This window comes from Myxine glutinosa, chromosome 5 (genome assembly GCF_964187855.1).
Source record: "Myxine glutinosa chromosome 5, kmMyxGlut1.1, whole genome shotgun sequence".
Lineage (NCBI taxonomy): Eukaryota > Metazoa > Chordata > Myxini > Myxiniformes > Myxinidae > Myxine > Myxine glutinosa.
This window is the reverse complement of record NC_136265.1, coordinates 195,151,222-195,172,140: the sequence shown is the minus strand read 5'-3', so window position 1 is coordinate 195,172,140 and position 20,919 is coordinate 195,151,222. Positions and strand designations below refer to the sequence as shown.

The 20,919-nt window shown below is 47.7% G+C and overlaps 1 protein-coding gene across 6 annotated transcripts in view; it reads right to left on the bottom strand.

Annotated features, from left to right (window-relative positions):
- ACTR5 (actin related protein 5) overlaps positions 1-20,919 on the bottom strand; it is an 81,261-nt gene that overhangs the window by 21,612 nt on the left and 38,730 nt on the right. For all 6 annotated transcript variants that reach the window (XM_078779321.1, XM_078779320.1, XM_078779322.1 and 3 more), the window contains one exon: positions 1,724-1,804. In XM_078779321.1, the coding sequence (XP_078635447.1) occupies positions 1,724-1,804 (81 nt within the window). The remainder of the gene's footprint in view (positions 1-1,723; positions 1,805-20,919) is intronic.

Below are 20,919 nucleotides of genomic sequence, written 5' to 3'. Positions count from 1 at the left end.
CCTCAACAGCTGGAAGTAACATTTTGAGCAGGCTCTTAAGTTCCCCCAGGCTACACACTTCCCCAACTTGGAGGAAGAGGCACCCACAGCTGGTGACATCACTGTGTATGTGGATCCTCCATCCATGGAAGACCGACAGTTATGGGGTCGCTACGCCCCTTCGTTGGGCATGTGGATTAGTAATAGTCGTAGTAGTAGGTATATATACGCCATGTATGTAGACGTGGAATAAGTATCGGTTTGCTACATGTAATTACCTCCACCATCGTAAGTGGACGGATACGGACGAACTTTGCTGGACAGGTTGGGTGTATGACAAGGACACGTTTCTTAAATTTTGGTGAAGAACTGTATCCAAATCCTGATAATATCGTCTGTTTAGTGTTTCTAAGTGATTCTTCACCATTGAGAGATGGGGCCAAAAACTATGTATAGCACGATATCTCAAAAAGATGTGGAAGGATTATGACAAAACTTGGTGGATAAGTGGGTAGGTGACAAGAACAGGCCAATTCGATTTTGGTTCAGGTTCGATTGCGGATCCGGACTATCAGTGGGATACAAAACATAAACTGTTCAGCCTGGCGGAGGTCTGCGCTCTACCGAGTGCCGTTCTAGTTTGTGTTGGTTTATATTTGTAATGTCCAAGTTTGCTATATGTTTACATGTTCTTTATGCCGTGCATTATTGGATTCAGTCAGGATTTTCAGAAAATCACGTGTAATGGAGGGCATTTATGTTCTCAATTCTGTTTATATTATTGGCTTTTGGAAGGCTTATTATTGGCCATTTATAGAACTTCAAGCATAATTTTAATGTTCATCAATTGATTAAAGGTTATTTTGTAAAAACAATTTATAGGAATCATTAAAAAGATTTTTGATGGCTTGTTGGAGGGTCAAATCTCTCAAATCACATATTTCTTCAAGAAATGTTATGGTCTATGGGGCATGGATGCATTGTTGAATTATAAATTGTGTGACCACCTCTGACCTCTACATCCCACCTGGGGATTACCGACTGGTATGCACCTAAGACGAGGTAACATTGAAAGTTTCCCAGCTAATGGGTTGTGCAAACTCCTCAAACAAGGCCTTTGTGGAATGGGGCCCCGGACTATCGGGTCCTGAATTTGAGCCCCTCTCTTGCCGTTAAAATAACACCAGGTGGCTCAGCCTGTCACCCTGTCCAAAATTGTACCCCCAAACCAAGGGAAAAAACTGCCTCGGCAGCCCTCTGCGTCTGAAGACGCGAAACAAGTGGTTCTTCTTCATATGGAATCGGTCTGCCTTTGGCAACAAGCATGCCTCAGTCCCTGTCACTTTCACTTTGTGTCAAATTCTCATTTTCTTTGAGGTAATATTGAGCTATTCAATGTTTTCAGGTTATTTGGACCTGATCTTTTAGTAACTTGAGCCAGATGTAGATCCATGAGGTCTAAACCCTCTCCCCACACCCATCTTTAATTTTTTTAAATCACCCTCATCAAATATTTTGTTAGTGTTCCATTTCCCTTTAATGCATTTTAGCTTTGGAGGTTAGAGGTTACATTGTATAAAGGATGTCCACCATGCATTTTCAACAGTTCCTGAAAGGATGCGGACCCTCTCAAACCCATTGCGCATCATCGTCTTCAAAAATTCCAAATCCAACTCCAATCATAAAATGTGCAATAACTGTGACAATGATCAGTGACAACAATATTCTGACCTCATGGACTTACCTGCACCGCCAGGCCCGGCTTTTCAAAAGCAGTGTCGTGTTGCCTCAACAGCCGCTCGACGTCTGCCAAGTGCTCCGGATCCTGGACGGAATACATCCCGTATATTGGGGAATCAAACCTAGGTTTTCTGATGTGACTGCACTGTGCCAATGCAGTTTATATGTTGTACAAAATGCCTTGTTGTGTCCATATTTCATGAACATTGAAGAAGGGGAGCGGAGAGGTAGATGCAATCTTAAGCTCAATCATTGATCCATGCAAATACCCCAGAAGCATAGCTTCTCTATGAAGCAATACTGGTCCATCATTGGTCAGGATTTTGGGGTCATTAATATTTTTAAAAAACTATCAGAGTACCCACCCTCTGCTCTGGGTGGGCGGGGTTTGTGCATTACTTGCTGACAAAGGAAGTCTGTATATGAAATTTATACAGTAAACTCATATCACGGGGTTACTTTCCTGGAAAATGGCGTGATATTCAAAACCGCGATAGTTAAAACCCAATTTCCTATGGTAATAAGGGGGTTAGTTAGGTTCCTGGACTTAGAGAAAATAGAGGTAGGTGGGTGGCAGCCAAAAATAAACACATCACAATTGAAACTACAAAAGCATCTGAAAATGCAAAGACCATCCATGTCTGCTTTTAGTCAGGTTCACTATGTTAACAAATATAATTTCGTTCAAAATTTTGGTAGATTAGCAAAATTATACATTTTTGGAATATTCAGAGCATGAGGAATCCAAAAATTAATGTTTACATTTGCGTAGACACCTTTGCGAAAATGACACTCAGGACGGTGATGAAGATAGTCAGGTTCACCTTGTTAACAAATATAATTTCTTTCAAAATTTTGGGATTAGCAAACCTGTACATTTTTGGAATCTTCAGAGCATGGAGAATATGAAAATCAATGTTGGCATTTGCACAGACACCTGCATGGCCGCCATTTTGGATTTTGAAAATGGCCGCCATAAAATACATATTTTGCGCGATCTCGGCTTCGAGTCAACCTAGAGACTAAATTAAATATGCTAATCCTATGTTTTCTGGGTCAAGGAATCCAATAAAGGCCTCAAAATAGTGCTCAGGATTATAGAAAAGCAACAAACAAAGGTAATTGAAAACCATTGTCTTTATATTTGTGATATAACTATTACATAATACATGATATTGCAAGTCCTTTGAAGTTATAGGTTCTTCCGGTTCCTCGGGCGAGTGAGGCGTGCTTCGAGCTCTCCACGGCATCGAAGTTTGAGTGTTTTCCCATTCTTGTCTTTGTCAAATTTCCACTGGTTATTTTGCTGTGTACGTGTTATTGTGTGTTTCTAGTTGGTGTTGGTTTGTGGTTCGTGCAAACTTGTGTGTAGTTAATCGTTTTCTGAGTCGTACCTCGTGCGCGGCCTGATGACTTGGGGCTTCCCTCCCCCCTTCGGTGTTTTGTCGGTTTGGGTTATTTCCTTCACTGTATTGCTTGTTTCTTTTATTTTGTTTTCTCCCCCTCACCTCACCTCCTGAGACAAAGAATTATATATTGATTCTTTCTCTCCTCCCGAACACGTGCTTGTTCGCTCTCCTCCTCGTCTCGGCTTGTGCCCCGCCCCCTGTATCTCGTTTTCTTCCGCCTCTGCTCCTTCTTTCTCAAATCCACGTTCTCGCTTGGAGACTTTTCCCGGATTGTTTTTTCATGGTTCTGTTTGGATATTGTTGGAATATGTTTAAACCGCAGCCGTGATGCTGACGCCCCCCCCCACCCCCCCCCCCCCCCAGAATTTACATGTTTTAAACGTTTCCCAGTTTCCCAGACCCTGGTCAGAATAGGTACACCGTATCCCTGCGTGTCGTAAGAGACGACTAAGAGGGTTGGCGTCAGGAAGGGCATCCGGCCATAAAAACATTGCCTCAAAAAGAGAACCATGACAATCACAAGTACATATGGGCAGGGTGCAGCCCGAAGTGGAGATCGGTTTCTGAGGTTTGGGACATGGAATGTGGGGACAATGACAGGGAGATCAGGAGAAGTGGTGGAAGTATTGGTCAGAAGAAGAGTGGACATATGTTGTGTGCAAGAGACGAGATGGAAGGGAAGTGGTGTGAGAATGGTGAAGGGTAGGCAGGGACAGAAATACAAGTTTGTGTGGCAAGGGTGCCCGGAGGGCGTGAATGGTGTTGGTGTCCTGTTTTCTGAGGAGTTTGTAGACAGTGTGGTGAGTGTGACTAGAGTGAGTGATAGGTTGATGATGGTGAAAATGATGATTGGAAAGCTCTTGGTGAACGTCATCTCGGGATATGCTCCGCAGGTTGGTCGAAGCGATGAAGAGAAGGACAAGTTCTGGTGTGCGATAGAGAAGCTGATGGAAAACGTGAAAGATGAGGAAGTTGTTGTGGTGGGAGGAGACCTGAATGGACATGTGGGAAGGAGTATGGATGGTTTTGAGGGAGTTCATGGGGGTTACGGATATGGTGTGAGAAATGGAGAAGGTGAAAGGATTTTGGAGTTTGCTGATGGAGCTGATTTGTTGATTTGTAATACTCAGTTCCACAAAGAGGACAATAAGCTTGTTACATACACGTCAGGTGGGTCGACGACAACCGTTGACTACCTGATGGTGCGTCGGCGAGATAGGGGGCACCTCCGGGACACAAAGGTGATCCCGGGGGAGGAGGCTGTTTCACAGCACCACTTGGTTGTCTGCGACATAAGGGTGAAAGGTGCGAGGAGAGCTCGGCGGGTGAAGTACCAACCGAGAATGAAGGTGTGGAGGTTGAAAGAGGTGACAGTAAGGGAGGCATTAAAAGAGAGGCTGAGTGGGGTAGAGGATGATGTGGTTGAGCTTGAAAGTGGTTGGATGTCAATGAAAGCTAGTCTGTTGGGAGCCGTTGGTGAGGTATGTGGATGGACAAAAGGACCACCGAGGCACTCGGAAACATGGTGGTGGGATGTTGAGGTTGGAAAGAGGATTGACGAGAAGAGGAAGAAGTTCAAAGAGTGGCAGAAGGCGAAGGGTACGGGAGCAGAAACAGCAGAGCATGAAAGTTATAAGGCAGCCAGGAAGGCTGCAAAGAAAGAGGTAGCAAAGGCGCAGGAGGCATGTAGGAAAATGTTCGGAGAACGCTTGGATTCGGAAGAGGGTCAGAAAGCAGTATTCAGGATTGCAAAGCACATAGCGAAAGAGAGGTGTGATGTGATGGGGGTGAGTTGCTTGAAGGATGAAGTGGGACAAATCGTTGTCGACCCAGATGGAATTAAAGGAAGATGGAAAAGATATATGGAAATGCTGTTGAATACAGAGAATGAATGGGATGGCAACATAGAGAGTAACCCAGTTTTAGGACCGGCAGAGAAGATAACTGAGAAGGAAGTTGAGGAAGCGATAAAAGCAATGAAGAGTGGAAAAGCGGGAGGGCCGACGGGAGTTGTGGGAGATATGTTGAAGGCAGCAGGAAGTTGGGGTGTGAAGAGAATGACAGAGATCTGTAATCTGGTGGTGAAAGAAGGCCGCATTCCAGTGGATTGGGAACTGAGTACCCTCGTCCCTCTATACAAGGGGAAAGGTGACCCTCTGGAGTGTGGCTCGTACTGAGCGATAAAGTTATTGGAGCATGGAATGAAGGTATTGGAAAGGGTGTTGGAGAGGAGGATAAGGAAGAAAGTGAAGATCGACGAAATGCAGTTTGGATTTATGCCAGGAAGAGGAACGACAGATGCGCTTTTCATTGTGAGGCAGTTGCAGGAGAAGTACATGGATAAGAGGAGGAAGTTGTTTTTTGGGTTTGTTGATCTGGAGAAAGCATTCGATAGGGTTCCACGCAAAGTATTGACATGGGCATTGAGGAAGTTAGGAGTGGAGGAATGGTTGATCAGAGTCGTGATGGCAATGTACAAAAGAGCACGCACAGCTGTAAGGACGAAGGACGGGAACAGTGGTGAGTTTGAGGTGAAGGTGGGAGTGCATCAGGGGTCGGTACTAAGTCCACTACTATTTGTAGCTGTGATGGAGGTGCTGGCTCAGACCGTAAAGGAGGGTTTACCGTGGGAGTTGTTGTATGCAGATGATCTGGTGTTGATTGCGGAAAGTATGGATGGACTGAAGGAAAAGATGAACAAGTGGAAGGAATGTATGGAGACAAAAGGTCTGAAGGTGAATATCGGAAAGACAGAGGTGATGGCAAGTGGTAAAGCATGTGGTGAGGTGGAAAGAACTGGGAAGTGGCCGTGTGCTGTGTGCAGGAAGGGTGTCGGAGTGAACTCCATTCAATGTACAATGTGTGCACAGAGGGAGCTGCAGATGGAGGAAATGTTGAGTTGGATCTTGGAGACGGCGTGAAGCTGGAAGGTGTGAAAACATTTTGCTACCTCGGAGACATGCTGAATGGAGAAGGTGGATCAGACTCGGCAACGGTTGCTCGAGTGAGATGTGCATGGAAGAAGTTTCGGGAACTGAGTGGCGTGCTGATGAGGAGGAGAGTGTCGCTGAAGCTGAAGGGAAAGGTGTATGCTGCATGTGTGAGAAGTGTTATGATTTATGGGAGCGAGACATGGGTAATGAATGTAGAGCAGCAACGACGGCTGGAAAGGGTGGAAATGCGAATGGTTCGATGGATGTGCGGAGTATTGTTGAGAGAGAGGAAGACAAATGATGAATTGCGAAAGATTATGGGAATATTGCCTGTGATTGATGCTGTGAAGAGGAACAGGTTGAGATGGTTTGGTCATGTATTGAGGAAGGATGAAAGTGACTGGTTGAGAAGAGTGATGGAAGTTAATGTAGAAGGAAGTAGAGGACGGGGAAGACCGAGAAAGACTTGGCTAAAGATGGTGGAAGAAGAAATGCGGGCAAGGGGGTTAACAAGGAGAGATGCAGAAAATAGGGCAAAATGGAGAAGATTGTCATGGGGACTGCAAGGCTAACCCCCGCTCTAGCAGGGAACATGGCCTTAAAATGCATGTTGTTGTTGTTGTTGTTTGAAGTTATAGGTTGTTATAGGAAGTTATAGGTAGTATCAGATTGAACTATAAGTCCTATACACAGGATCTACGAGGTCTATACCGTTCAGGAATATGCTTTTACAGATCTTCGTCACTGTCCTGAGTGTCATTTTCGCAAAGGTGTCTACGCAAATGTAAACATTAATTTTTGGATTCCTCATGTTCTGAATATTCCAAAAATGTATAGTTTTGCTAACCTACCAAAATTTTGAACGAAAAAACCTCGTGAACCTGACTATTTGTATTCAGACTACTTCTTCTGCATGTTGAACATGACAAAAACAGCTAAAAAATACCAAAAAAATTAACGATTTTAGGCGACCTTGAACTTTTGAACTCAAAAGCAATGTGCTTCGATAACCCAACATGCAAACCCCGCTCAAATTTCAAGTCAATCAGATAGAAATTGACTATTTTATGCAACCTTGACCTTTGACCTTTTGATCTAAAAAAAAAACGAACTAATCAGCTTCGAGCATTTGACTGGTGAACCAATTCAGAGACCCAATATGCAAATTCATAAAATTGAAGGTTAATTTGATTGAAATTTACGATTTTAAACAAAATTTATGATAGGACCCACGACAAAATAGGAGTTTCCTGTCCTACCTATCAATAATCCTTGGTCTTGGAGTATTTACGAAACAAAGTAATGGGACTGGTCCACCACAATGGAGAAATAAGCCAAACAATTAAACCCATGAGAAATCTGAAGAAACAAATTAAATCACAAAATTCAAATCCCCCTAAATATACCCTGAAAATTTGGTGTCGGGCGGCTCGAGGGGCTCAAAGTACACTACATGGCCAAAAGTATATGGACACCCAAACATCACACCCGTATGTGCCAGTCAAACATCTCATTCCAAAATCATGGGCATTAATATGGAGTTTGTCCCCCCCCCCCCCTTGCTGCTATAACAGCCTCCACTCTTCTGGGAAGGCTTTCCACTAGATGTTGGAACATTGCTGCAGGGATTTACTTCCATTCAGCCACAACAGCATTAGTGAGGTCAGGCACTGATGATGGGCGATTAGGCCTGGCTCGCAGTCGGCGTTCCAATTCATCCCAAAGGTGTTCGATGGGGTTGAGTTCAAGGCCGTGTGCAGGCCAGTGAAGTTCCTCCACACAGATCCCGACAAACCATTTCTGCACGGACTTCGCTTTGTGCACGGGAGCATTGTCATGCTGAAACAGGAAAGGACCTTCCCCAAACTGTTGTCACAAAGTAGGAAGCACACAATCATCTAGAATGTCATTGTATGCTGTAGCGTTAAGATTTCCCTTCCCTGGAACTAAGAGGCCGACCCCAAACCATGAAAAACAGCCCCAGAAAATTATTCCTCGGCAGTCCCGTTCTGTGAGCTTGTGTGGCCTACCACTTCGCGGCTGAGCTGTTGTTGTTCCGAGACGTTTCCACTTCACAATATCAGCACTTACAGTTGACCGGGGCAGCTCTGTCAGGGCACAAATTTGACCAAATGACTTGTTGGAAAGGTGGCATCCTATGATGGTGCCACGTTGAAAGTCACTGAGCTCTTCAGTACGGCCCATTCCACTGCCAATGTTTGTCCATGGAGATTGCATGGCTGTTCGCTTGATTATAATATATACCTGTCAGCAATGGGTGTGGCTGAAATGGGTGTGGCTTCCCCGCATGAGGCCATGGCGGATGTGGGGGGCCGGGGGAGGGGCGTAAATTCTCTATGTAAATGTGTACCATGCAGCGACACCTGGTTATGGTGGCAGAGGGTATTACAATTTCTTTTTTACCTGGGCAACACTGAGGTTATGAAGCACTCTTTGATTGGGTAATTTTTTCCTCTTTCCTTACCCCCACTCCCCCAAAACGGATGGGCCTGTAAAAGCTATATATATATATATTGTTGTGGTTTTGAGAACCCCTCACTTTGTAAATACCTGCAAATAATATTCCATCATTTAAAAGGTTTAAGGTCGCACCCATAGTTAGTCCATATGCAACATGTAGGCCACCATAGGAACTTTAGTTATTTCCTTATTATGTGTCAGATAAGGCCGTGTTCCCAATAGTTGAATCTGCGTTGCATTAATCAAATAAGATAGGCCCCATTCGCTTCCTTTCCAACCTCTCTCTAGCAATTATTATATTATGCGCCTTTGCTTGCCAGCAGCGTTCGCTGTGTTGAGCTGAAGTTTGCTCAAACAAACGCCATTAACCACGCGGTCAAGCTCGAGGAAGAAGGGGGCGGAGCGCCGGGAACGAGGCGTGGCCATGTCAACTCGCCGTCAAGGGCGGAGCCGGTGAGCCCTCACCAACCAACCAGGGCTGAGGTGAGCTCACTGGCGGGCGTGGTTTCGAAGTGCGCGCATTGATCTCAAAGCGCGATATATAAGCGCAAGCACGGCGCCCTTTTACGGACTGCGCAGAGGCGGCTGATTGTAACGGACTTCTTTCAAGGACTGCGCGGAGACGGCTGATTGTAGAGAACTGCGCAGGGGACCGTCGATGATACGGACTCGTTGGGAAAGGCGCTTTATGAACTTATTGATCGGGAGGCGCGCTTGTTTCAAAGGACTGTGCGGAGACACTGATTGCACAAACTGCCTGTGATACGAGCCATTGATCGGGAGAGAGAGAGAGAGCTGGCACGAGCTACGTATTACGTACACCGCATCCCAGTCCCCCCGATATATGTAACCCCGAGATACGTAAGGTCCGTTCGCGTCCGACGATACGCGCGAAGCTGCCTGCCGGGTTTCGCCCGTGGAACCGGAGCCTGGACTGGAGTGGACCGGAGCCGGAACCCATCGCCTGGACGTTCCTCCCCTACCACTACAATCCCGTGTGAGTGTGTCTGTTCGTCCTGGGGTCGTAATAAGTTAAGACTGTTTAGATAAGATTGCCCTGTGTCCTTTTGTTTCTTCTTCTTCTTGTACATGCTTTCCTTTCCTCTTATTTGGGTCTTGTAAATAATTAATAAACCCACTCGTTGTTCTTCTTATTTTCTGGGTTTCCTCTTATTTGATCGTTTGCGTCTTTTCACAATTGAGTACCTGTGGCACGATTTCGGAACCGCTCAGGATCGGGTTTAGTTTTATTGTTAATGGCTCGGGCCGCGGATTGCTAACCGCTCGGCAATTTCCATCTTATCCGTGGTTCGAGCGGGAGTTATTTCCCTGCTTTACGGTCGGGTTAGTAAGTAGGTATTTGGGACTTCATTGACCAATCACCCTAGCTAATTCCGACGGGAAGGATCGTCATAGCTTCCAGGATTGGGGGACGGCCAGCTTAAAAGACGAGGGGATTAAGCCCCCCTTGATAAGGGGAGAGCCGACCCCCGAATCCGCAACAATTGGTGTCAGGAGTGGGATTGGACCCAAACCAAATTTTAATACATCTGAAAAAAAATTTGGTCGAAATTACGAGCGGCTGAAATTTTATTATAACATCCAAATTAAAATCGTGCCATGGATCGTCAAGGCGATTGGATGCCAGTGGGGGGAAATGAGGAGGTAGAGGAAGGGTTAGAATCCACCCATGACCCCAGGGAAGAAGTGGGAGTAATGGAAGAGGGGATTGAAGAAGGTGCGGTAGCAGGGGTTGCAGGCGCACAAAATGGCGGCGCCTCGCACATGGCGATGAGGGCCGCGCCTGCTGCGGAAATGAGGGTGGGCGACATGCCAGCCTTCATGGCGCAATTCATGGCAGAAATGAGAGAGATGGGGAACCAATCCAAAAGAGAAATAATGGATGCCCAAAAGAATGAAATAAATGAATTACTTGAAAAAATGGACATCCAAGAGGAAAAATGGATACCCGAGGGGAGTTAATAAAAAAGATGGGAGAGGACATAGACCGAAAGTCGAGCGGGAAAGGCACATCGGTACGCGACGAGGTAACGCGGCTCGAGGAGCGCGGGTTGAGTGAGTTGGAGCAAAGCACAGTCACGTGGACGGGTGTAGAAATCGCGACCCGGGGTATGGGAAAGCCAACGGCCGCAGAATTAAAAGAAAAATTTTTAAGCGCGCCGGCGGTCATTGGGCTAGGAAGAAAAATCCAACCAATAGTGGAAATTGGGGCAGAAGAGACGGACTTAGAAAAGCACTCGCGGGAGGAAGAAATGGAATGCATGCAAAGTCCGTATTCACATCATGATGTCGTGCTGCATAACCAAGTGGAAAGTTTGCAGGTGGTGGAGCGAAGAAGAGGAAGCGCCAAGGGGGGTCGGGCTGTATATGGTGCTAAAAGGTTTTTCGGGAAAGTGTTTAGCGCAAAAAGAATTTTCACGCGCTTGGGATTCCAGCGTAACCCGGCCGTTTGTGGGAGGTCCGTGGTGCGCTGTGTGAGTGGAAATGGCGCGCGTGTGCGAACGGCGCCAGAGCGCGAGTGTGTTACAGAAGGTGAAAGCGAATGCACGACAGTGTGTGAAAGCGAGGGTGAGTGCACAACAGAGTGTGGAAGTGGGAGTGAGTGTGACCAAGAGTGTGAGATGGTTGAGGAGCATGTGCGAGAATGCACATCTGAGTTGGTTGTGGAGCACGTGATTGGGTGTGCGATAGGGGATTGCACACCCGTGGGTAGGTGTGCGCTGAATGGGTGGATGCAAGAGTGCACCCCCATGAGTGGTACGGAGTACGTACCGAGGGAGAGTGCGCCAGGGTGTGCGTATGAGAGGTGTGTAACGGAGTGTGTGAGTGTGCCTGGGTGGTATGCACGAGAGAGTGCGGTGGCGGAAGTAACGGAGAGTCTGGGCTTTGTGAGTAATGAAAGGAATGCATGGTGTGAGCATGCGAGGGGAGCATCGACGTTAACCGGGACAGCGTTCAGGCCGTTGTGTTCAGGCGTTTGTGTTAGTGTTGTGGTGATGTGTTTTCATGTGGTCGTGAGGTTAGAGTTTTTTTTTTTTTTTTTTTTGTATACAAGATCGAGGCTCGTGAAAGAGCGAACATTAATCACACAGAAAGACAAACCGACACATAAAACATATAACATCGGGAGCGGTAGACAAGATGGGGAGAGAGGGGGAATGACACAAACACAACATTTGAGAGCAGGGACATGGAGACATGGACACATTTGAGAGACATGGAGACATCGAGAGATCTGAGAGAGGGCGAGGGCTTTGGGGGGGGGGCAAGGGAAGGGGGCGGTGGGAGAGGTATAAAACATATGGACACTGCCAGGACTTCCAGGAAAGAAGTTGGAATTTCAAACAAGGTGGATCTGGGGTGAATTAGCGGGGGTAGAAAAGATCAAGGTTTTGGATGGGGGAAGATAAGAGATGGTGGTGAACAGCTGTTTTAAAGACCTGGAGGGAGGAGTGGGATTGAAGGGAGTGAGGGAGTTTGTTCCAGAGGCGGGAGAAAAGAGGAATGAAAGAGTGAAGGTGAGCAGAGAGCCGAGATTTCGGCAGTTTAACCATCAGAGGGTTGCTGGCAGATCTTGTGCGACCTGTAGGAATATTTGGGGGACAGAGCACAGAGAGAGCTGGGGGTGCAAGCCCGGAGAGGAGTCGGTAGAAGACAGAAAGACCACCTACCTGCCTGCGGTGAGTGAGTGAAAGGCCCTCAGAGAGAGCTTCATCGCAGGAGATTCCAATAATTCTGAAAGCTTTGGTTTCAACAGCGTGAAGCCGAGCTAGGTGTGAGGCAGGAGCACCGGCCCATAGGGGAGAACAGTATTCCATTGAGCTGCGGATGAAAGCCTTGTATGTGGTGAGGAGCTCAGGTGTGCCGAGGAAGGACTTCGCACGACGGAGGATGCCCAGTCGGCGACTGGCTTTGGAGGCCAGCTTGGAAATGTGGTTTTCCCAAGAATGATCATGGCAGATAGTGAGACCCAAAAGCTTGAGCGACAGAACTTCTTGGAGTGGATTGTTGAGAAAGTAGATGGGAGGGTTGTCCAGTCGATCTTTTCGGAGAGACATAGTATGAGTGTGAGATTTGTCAGGATTGAAAGACATGTTCCACTTGTTTGACCAGTCTGTGATTTTGTCCAAGTCTTCAGAGAGTGAGGAGGCTGCAGACTGCCGATCTGAGGGAAGAGGATTGGAGCGGCAGAGAGTGGAGTCATCAGCAAAGAGATAGAGAGGATTTTCGAGAGAGTCAGAGAGATCATTGATGAAGACCAGAAAAAGCACGGGGCCCAGAACACTGCCTTGGGGAACTCCAGCCTGAACAGGAAGAGGAGATGAGAGAAACCCATTCAGGGCCACACGTTGACGACGACTAGAGAGGAAGTCCGCCAGCCATGTGTGGAGATTTCCATGGATACCAAAGGAGGAGAGTTTGGTGAGCAGAGCGGGGTGCCAGACCGTGTCGAAGGCACGTGATATGTCGAGGGAGACAGCTCTAATTTCCTGTTTGGCATTGAGGACCTCCATCCATTGTTGAGACAGCAGAAGCAGCATGTCCAGAGTAGAGTGACCTGGTCTGAAACCAAATTGATGATCAGAGATCAAGCCATTGGAGAAGAGGAAAGATTTCATATCCGAAGCAATGATGGATTCCATGACTTTGCTGATAATTGGGAGAAGGCTGATTGGTCTGTAGTTGCTAGGATCTGTTTTTGCACCTTTTTTGTGCATAGCGGTGATGTTGGCTGATTTCCAAGCAGATGGCAGTTGACCTTGAGCAAAAGAGAGGGTGAAGAGAACAGAGAGAGGGTGAGATAGAGCGGCAGAGCAGGATTTTAGGACCCGTGGGCTGATGCCGTCGGGTCCAGTTGCAGAATCAGAGTCGAGGCTTGACAGAAACTTTTCCACCTTGTCAGGAGGAAAGGACACGGAGTCCAGGAGCAGCAGGGTACGACTGGGTATGGTGGGTACAGAGAGGGATGGGTTTGGGACACAAGATTTAGAGGCAAACACAGAGTTGAGGCATTCAGCTTTTTCACGTGCGGAGTCAGCTGTGTAGCCGTTTGAGGTAAGGGAGGGGATGGAGGGGCAACAGACACCAGAAACAGATTTGACCAGATGCCACCAGGATTTGGAAGAGGGAGACAGATAAGAGAGTTCGGTCTTGAGAACGGAGAGATATTGTTTCCTAGCTCTCCTGAGGGTGGACACACACTTGTTTCGGGCTTTGTGAAAGGAAATGAGATTTCCTTCCGTTGGATTTGCTTTCCAGGAGACGAAGGCAAGTTGTTTCTGGGCAACAGCCTCACCACAAGATTCCGTGTACCATGGACGGGAGGAAGGGTATGACAACTGAAGACGAGATGGGATAAATCTGTGCATGAGAGAGAGCAATTTACTTTGGAAGAATTCCCAGGATGAGTTGATGTCAGAGGTGGTAGAAATGGGAGACCAGTCCAGATGATTGATGGCTGCTTGAAGACCGTGCCAGTTGGCCTGAGTGAAATGCCAGACTCGTCGACGCTGAGCAGGCTCCCTGAGGATGGTCAGAGAGATGTCCACTTTAACAAGGACATGATCAGATGATCCGATTGGAGCAGAAGAAGAGCAGCAGACATTTTCAGGGAAGTTAGTCATAACCAAGTCCAGAAGAGAAGATGTTCCGTTGACTGAGATCCGGGTCGGGAAATTGACAGATTGTGTCAGTCCCAGTGAGTCGCAGAAGTCCTTTGCTGAGGAGCCATGGCTGGTGAGAGAGGTACCCACACCCAGCCAACTGGCATGATGACAGTTGAAATCACCACATATGAGGAAGAGAGAGTTGGGATGAGTAGATAGAAGTTGGTCCATATTATCAGACAGCGAGATGTAGATGGAGTCATCACTGTTTGGTGGACGGTACAACACACATATGAACATGAGGTGGGAGCGAAGGGGAAGCCGTAGCCAGAGGTATTCCTGGGGGTGAGGTGGAGAGAGTGCAGTGCAGGGCGAGTGAGGAAGAGAGTTTTTGATAAAGATAGCAACCCCACCTCCAGGACGAGGCTCAGGTCTATCATACCGGAGGAGGGAGTAGCCCGGGAGAGATACTAAGGAATCAGAGACATCATAAAGGAGGAAAGTTTCTGTTAAGCAGATCACGTCTGGTTTGACAGAAGCAACCTGTATGGAGAGATCAGTTAAGTTTGAACGAAGGCCCCGGATGTTTGAGGTCCATACCATTAATGAAGAGGAAGGGGGAGCATCAGATACAGAACAGGGGGGAGGAGGGGTAGGGTAAGATGTGGAAGAGGTGGAAGAGGTAGGGAGAGCTGTTGAAGGTGTGTCAGAGATTTCAGAATAGCTCGGAGAAAGGGCAGGATGGGGCGGACAAAAGGTTTGATGGTGATTGGGTGAGGCACAATGAGGTGTTATTTGAGGAGGGGGAAGAGCGAGGCAGAAGGTTGGGGGAGATGGAGGTGAGAGTTGGAAGGGGGAAGAAGCGGGGAGGACGCTTTGAGGAGGGGGAGTGAGAGGGGGGAAATTGAGAAGCATTGAGGGTGGGGAGATTTGAAGGGGAGGGGTGAGGGGGGAGTTTGGGAGGGAAGGGACAAGGGGAGGGATTTGAAAGGGATGGGATATGGGGGAGATTTGGAGGGGAGGGGTGAGGGAGGAGTCTAGGAGGGGAGGGGCAAGGGGGCATCTTGGCGGGGAGGGGTGAGGGGGTAGTTTAGGAGGGAGGGGGCAAGGGGGGAGATTTGAAAGGGATGGGTGATGGGGAAGATTTGGAGGGTAGGGGTGATGGGGAAGATTTGGAGGGGAGGGGTTATGGGGAAGATTTGGAGGGGAGGGGTGAGATTGGATTTTAGAAAGTGTACGATTTATGGGAAACGAACATTTATTGCAAAATGAGTTTCTTGTGACCTTCGAGTTAAAAATACGTTTAAGGACGCTGGATGGAGGATGGAGTGCAGGAGAGTTTAGGGAATGTAGAAAAAAGGCACTATAGGAGATGGATATTTTTTTGGGGATGAATTGATTTGGTAAGCAAGTCGAAAGCAGCCTTTTAAAGAAGAAGAAAAAGGTGTTATAAAATATGACGGAATACATAACTTGAGGGGAAAGTGTAAACATTGAAGGTTAATAACAGTGAAAACTATCTGGGGAAATGGGGGAGAAACACGTGGTCGAAGAACGAACGAACGAATATAATGAGTGGTGATAATGAAGAGATAATGAATGAGTGGTGATTATTGTGTTTTGAGATGTAATGGTAAACTGTAAATGTGATTTCACATGAAGCAGGCCATGGCAAATCTTTTGAAACATCTGCTATGGAAATGTGTGAGAATTGAATGGCAGCGGGGGAGGAAATGTTTTGGGACCTTGCGGGTGGGGAAGGTGTGTGTGTCCGCAGGTACAGATGAGGCTCTGTGGAGCGATGCCTGCGAACCCGCGAACCCCCCCCCCCCCCCCCTCCTCTGCGGCAATTACCCCTGGCAGCCAGTGGTATCTGGAAATTGGAGCTCGTCGGTGGAGGGTCTGGTTGGGCACCGTGGGGTAAAGGAGACTCCCGGTGACCCGTGTAGCTGCGTGGAAGCAGGAGGCAATGGAGCCTGGTGTTTGGAGACCCTCACCGGCGGGGTAACGGCGGAAAGGGCTGTTGGGCTGTCACGGGACCAAGAGGTAAAGGGGGGGGGGGGGGGCAATGAACTTGTGAGTCGGTTGACTTGTGTTTGGGACTGTAGGCACCACAGCCTGAAGCGCCCCCACCATCTTGTTGTGCGGTACCTCCCCGTTGCCTAGTTGAGAAGCACACACATGTATATGTCATCAATGCCATGGTCCTGCCGGGGGGTGAAGTATGTGCTTCAAATGAATTCGTGTTTAATGATTTTTGGAATGATGTATGAGTGGATATAGGGTTTGTGTGGGCGAAATCGTTTTGGTTTGTTTGAATCGTTTATGAATTTTGAATCGTTTTGAATTGAAATCGTTTGAATGAATGTGGGTGAAATCCACCGAGCCATGTCACTCACCTGTAACACCAGGACAGGGCCCGCGGAAATTTAGGGGCGCATTGGGATGGCCCCGCAGGTAAGGTTGTGTCTTGTGGCATCCACCGGGGAACGCGGTCTGTAGACCGGGGTATGTACAAATGTTTAATAGAGTTTTGGAATTTTTGAATAAGGATACGTTTTCTGGTTAAGTTAGTTTTGTGTGTTGTTTGCTTCCTCCCTCCGCAGGAACAATGAAATGAAATGATTGTAAATATTTGATTGCATGGCTGTTAAGGGGATTAGCTTGTTAAGGAGGATAGGTAAGTAGCTCCGGCTCACTTCCACAGCCCTCCTGATTTATTTCATAGGCTAATTAAGTATGAGACAGCAAGTGCTAAGACTGGAACGGTAGCGCCTGCAGTGAACCTAGCAGGAGCTATGGTTCCCGGGGAGGTGGGAGGGGCTGTGTTATAAATTTGGGTAGAGGAATATCTAGAGTCAGATAGATCAGTATAGGTAGGTATTCGACTGTCGTGATAGGGAATCTACCTTGTAATAAGTTCCATGTGTAGTCCGGTTTGTCGGTATACGCTGTATTGATGTCCCCGCTATGAGGGAGCAGGGCATGCTAAATAGTGCAGGGATTATGGGTAAGATTCCTTTGTTCGTCGTCCCCTCTGGTAGCCAAACCTTTGTCCCTTATGGCAACGCACACCTGTAAACACTTAGATAGGCCCTTTAGTGTACACAGTAATTAGTTCCCTTCCCTTACAATGACTTTGGAAGAAGACAGGCAGGACGCCAGATCGGGGCACCGCCGCATGGGCCGCAGCCAGCTACGACACCTCCAGCTAGCCTAGCACAGCCTCGTGGCAAGGCCGGGAGCCACGCGCAGGAGGACTGTTGACTGGGCAGGGAGAGGGACAAGCAATACCACCAGTTGGAGGGACTCGACCAATCAGGGGGCGCGCCGAAACCGACGTCACAGGTCAGGCCATAAAAGGGCACACTGACAACATTTTCAGCAGCTCTCCTGGCTTCCTCTCCAGGTGCTGTTATATATCTCTATCTCTTTCTCTTTCTCTTTCTCTTTCTCTTTCTCTCTCTCTCTCTCTCTCTCTCTCTCTCTCTCTCTCTCTCTCTCTCTCTCTCTCTCTCTCTCTCTGTCGGCTGTCGATGTGTTTGGGCGTGGCAAGATGGTGGCTGTGCATGTGTGGTGAGGTACGAGCTGCTCTGTTGTCCCTTTCCACGTCGTATTTCACCTTCTCCTTCCCCCTGTTCGTTTATCTTCACATCCTTACTCTGCATTTGTGCCCCAACCCCTCCCCTTTGATCAGACCCAACACTTCGGGGCTTTGGCCTCCCCCATCCCCCTCTGCCTCCCTTTTCCCTCCTCGATTCCCTTTTCTTATCTCGTTTGTATTTATATTCACTCCGTGTCCTTTGTTTCCTTTTCCTTTTCTGAGAGAGAGAAAGAGAGCCCGCAGCTGTTTGTGGATAACTTTTGCATTAATCGGCGGCCCATCCCGTCCTCCGGCTGATCGCTTTTTTCTCCACCAGCTGTGTTTGTTTTCGCCTTTGAAAATCTGTCTCGGCTCGTAATTAATTAATCACTGTTCGAGAGCGATATTCACTCTCCCGTCCTCGTCCCCCCCCCCCCCGGTCCTCGTCCACTCCCCCCCCGTCCCTCGTCCCTCGTCCCTCGTCCCCCGTCCCCCGTCCATCGTCCCCCGTCCCTCGTCCCCCGTCCCTCGTCCCCCGTCCCACCCCCACCCTCGTCCCTTGTCCCCCCCCCCCTCGTCCCTTGTAAATTATGACTTCGTTTTCGCGTTACGCGGCATATGAAGCGTTAACTCGTAGACATGGCGTCGTTTGTGTCCCGCCGAACGAGGTCAGCGTCGAAGACCTCGTTATTGCTGTGGGCAACATAATCGGTATTGATAAAGTTTGTGCAGCCTCGCGAATGAACAAACGTGTCGTTATTTTCGTATCCGAGGCTGAATTGGTTCACGAGATTGTATGTACAGGATTATCGACAGATGACGGACATTTCGTACTCGTGTCCCCTCTCGACACTCCAGCCGTTAAGGTCATCATCTCGAACTGTCCTCCATTCCTGAAGAACGAGAGACTGGTCTCCGAACTATCTCGTTATGGTACTGTGGTTTCGCATGTCACGATGTTACCTTTACGTTGCCAGGACGACCGGGCTAAACATGTGATGTCTTTCAGGAGACAAGCTTATCTTGTACTTCCTCCTTCTAACGTCGAAAGAACGCTGAACATTGTTTTGAAATTCAAAATTGATAATCATGATTACCAATTATATGTAACCACTGACACCTTGAAATGTTTTGAATGTGGTAAATTCGGACACCTGAAACGCTCTTGCCCAAAAACGGCTTCGTCGAACGATGGGAAAAACCACGTAAACAACAAGGATTCTTCTTCTTCATCTTTTGCTTCGGCTGTGAAGGGAACATCTTCCATGTCCGGCAATGACGCTCAGCCTTCCCATCCCGATGATCCAAACAGCACAACGAACGTCGGGGATGGTTTCACCATTGTTCCGTCAAGGAAGAGAAAGACCTTTCCCGACGGTCATTTAACTCAGAAAAAGGTAGCATTTAACAATAAGCAACCTGTCGGTAACACCCCCCCAGTCGTGACCGATGCCACTCTACAAGGCTTACCTGGGACAAACCCTGTACCTACAGCTAACAAGTTCGGCCCCCTTTCATGTGAGGACATAGACGTTCCACATGCAGGGACTGGTTTACCTGTTAACAAATCAAATGGAATTGTCTCACCTGTTACGGACTCGGCTATTGGAAAGTCCTCTGATGATTTTGCTGAGACCACTGGTGATGAACCTGCCGAGACCATGGATGATGAACCTGCTGAGACCATTGGTGATGAACCTGCCGAGACCACTGGTGATGAACCTGCCGAGACCACTGGTGATGAACCTGCTGAGACCATTGGTGATGAACCTGCCGAGACCACTGGTGATGAACCTGCTGAGACCACTGGTGATGAACCTGCCGAGGCCACTGGTGATGAACCTGCTGTCACTTTGGAAAATGTTAATCCTGAGCATGATGATGCTGAATTCCCGTCAGCAGAAAATAGCGAAACTGTCCCAGTTACTGCTCTCACTTCATCACCGGGTGAAGCTGGAATCGCAGGAATCAATATTTTGCAAGAGACTCCTATTCTGCTCGATACCGCCACACCATCGGAGGTTGTTGCAGTCGGGGGAAGCAACATCGCTGCATCTGCTGATGCTGTTTCTGTTTCACCAAATCCATAGATTATTGCTGTTATTCCTCAAAGCAATGTTCCCACGGTGGGAGAGCACACAGATGTTACAACTAGTGCAGGTCCGTGTGTCAATATTGATGACAGTAGTGACATGCAGGATTATACAAGCTTGTGTGATTCGGAAATTAAAACTGACTCTGACGAATCTGACCTGGAGGAAGCAAACAGCCAGGTGGAAGCAATGGAGAAGCCTACCAGTCTAGGTCCTACTTCCCCTGAACAAATACGACTTTTCTTGCAAAATACGTACAGGAAACGCAGTATAAACCTAACAGAATACTTTCCCGATTTACCGTCCTTCCTTGAGTGTGCTCAGGCTATTATACGCAGACCTGACTCATTCAACTTTCGTCAGACACATTGTCACCGTTTAAGAAAATTGATCGCCAAGACGAAAAAGACTCTAAGTTAATTCATGGTGAGTTTCAAGATTGGAACAGTAAATGTCAATGGTGGTGGAAGTTCACTCCGCCAGATCCAGATCAAGCAGCTGATAAACGCAAACGGTCTCGACATAGCTTTGTTGCAGGAGACCCACGCCGTCAGATCTGTTCAGGCCCAGTGGCGACTCATTATGGATAAGGAGTGTTTTTTTAGTAACAGCTCATCGCCTAAGGCAGGAATCATGTTTGTCTTAGGGAAACATTTCCAACCATCCTCGCTTCAATTTGCGAATATCATTGATGGCCATCTTGCCTCTGTGACCTTCTATCTCAATCAGGTCAAGTTTACAATCCTTAATGTGTATGCTCCAAGCAAAAATGGTGAGCGGATCTCCTTCTTTGCTGAACTGAGAAAGTTCCTCCAAACACTGGATCTGCAGACTTGTCTAATTATTGGTGGCGACTTTAACTGTACTGTTAATGCCTCATGCGACCGAAACGGGCCGGAACCTCAACCATGTACCGCAAAACTCTTTGCAAATATCATCGCAAAATATAATCTCCATGATGTCTGGCGCTTGCAACACCCTTCCGAACAATCCTACACATGGTGTCGTTGTTCCAACAACCACATCTCACTTGCGAGGCTTGATCGCATTTATGTAAATTCTCACCTGTTACAT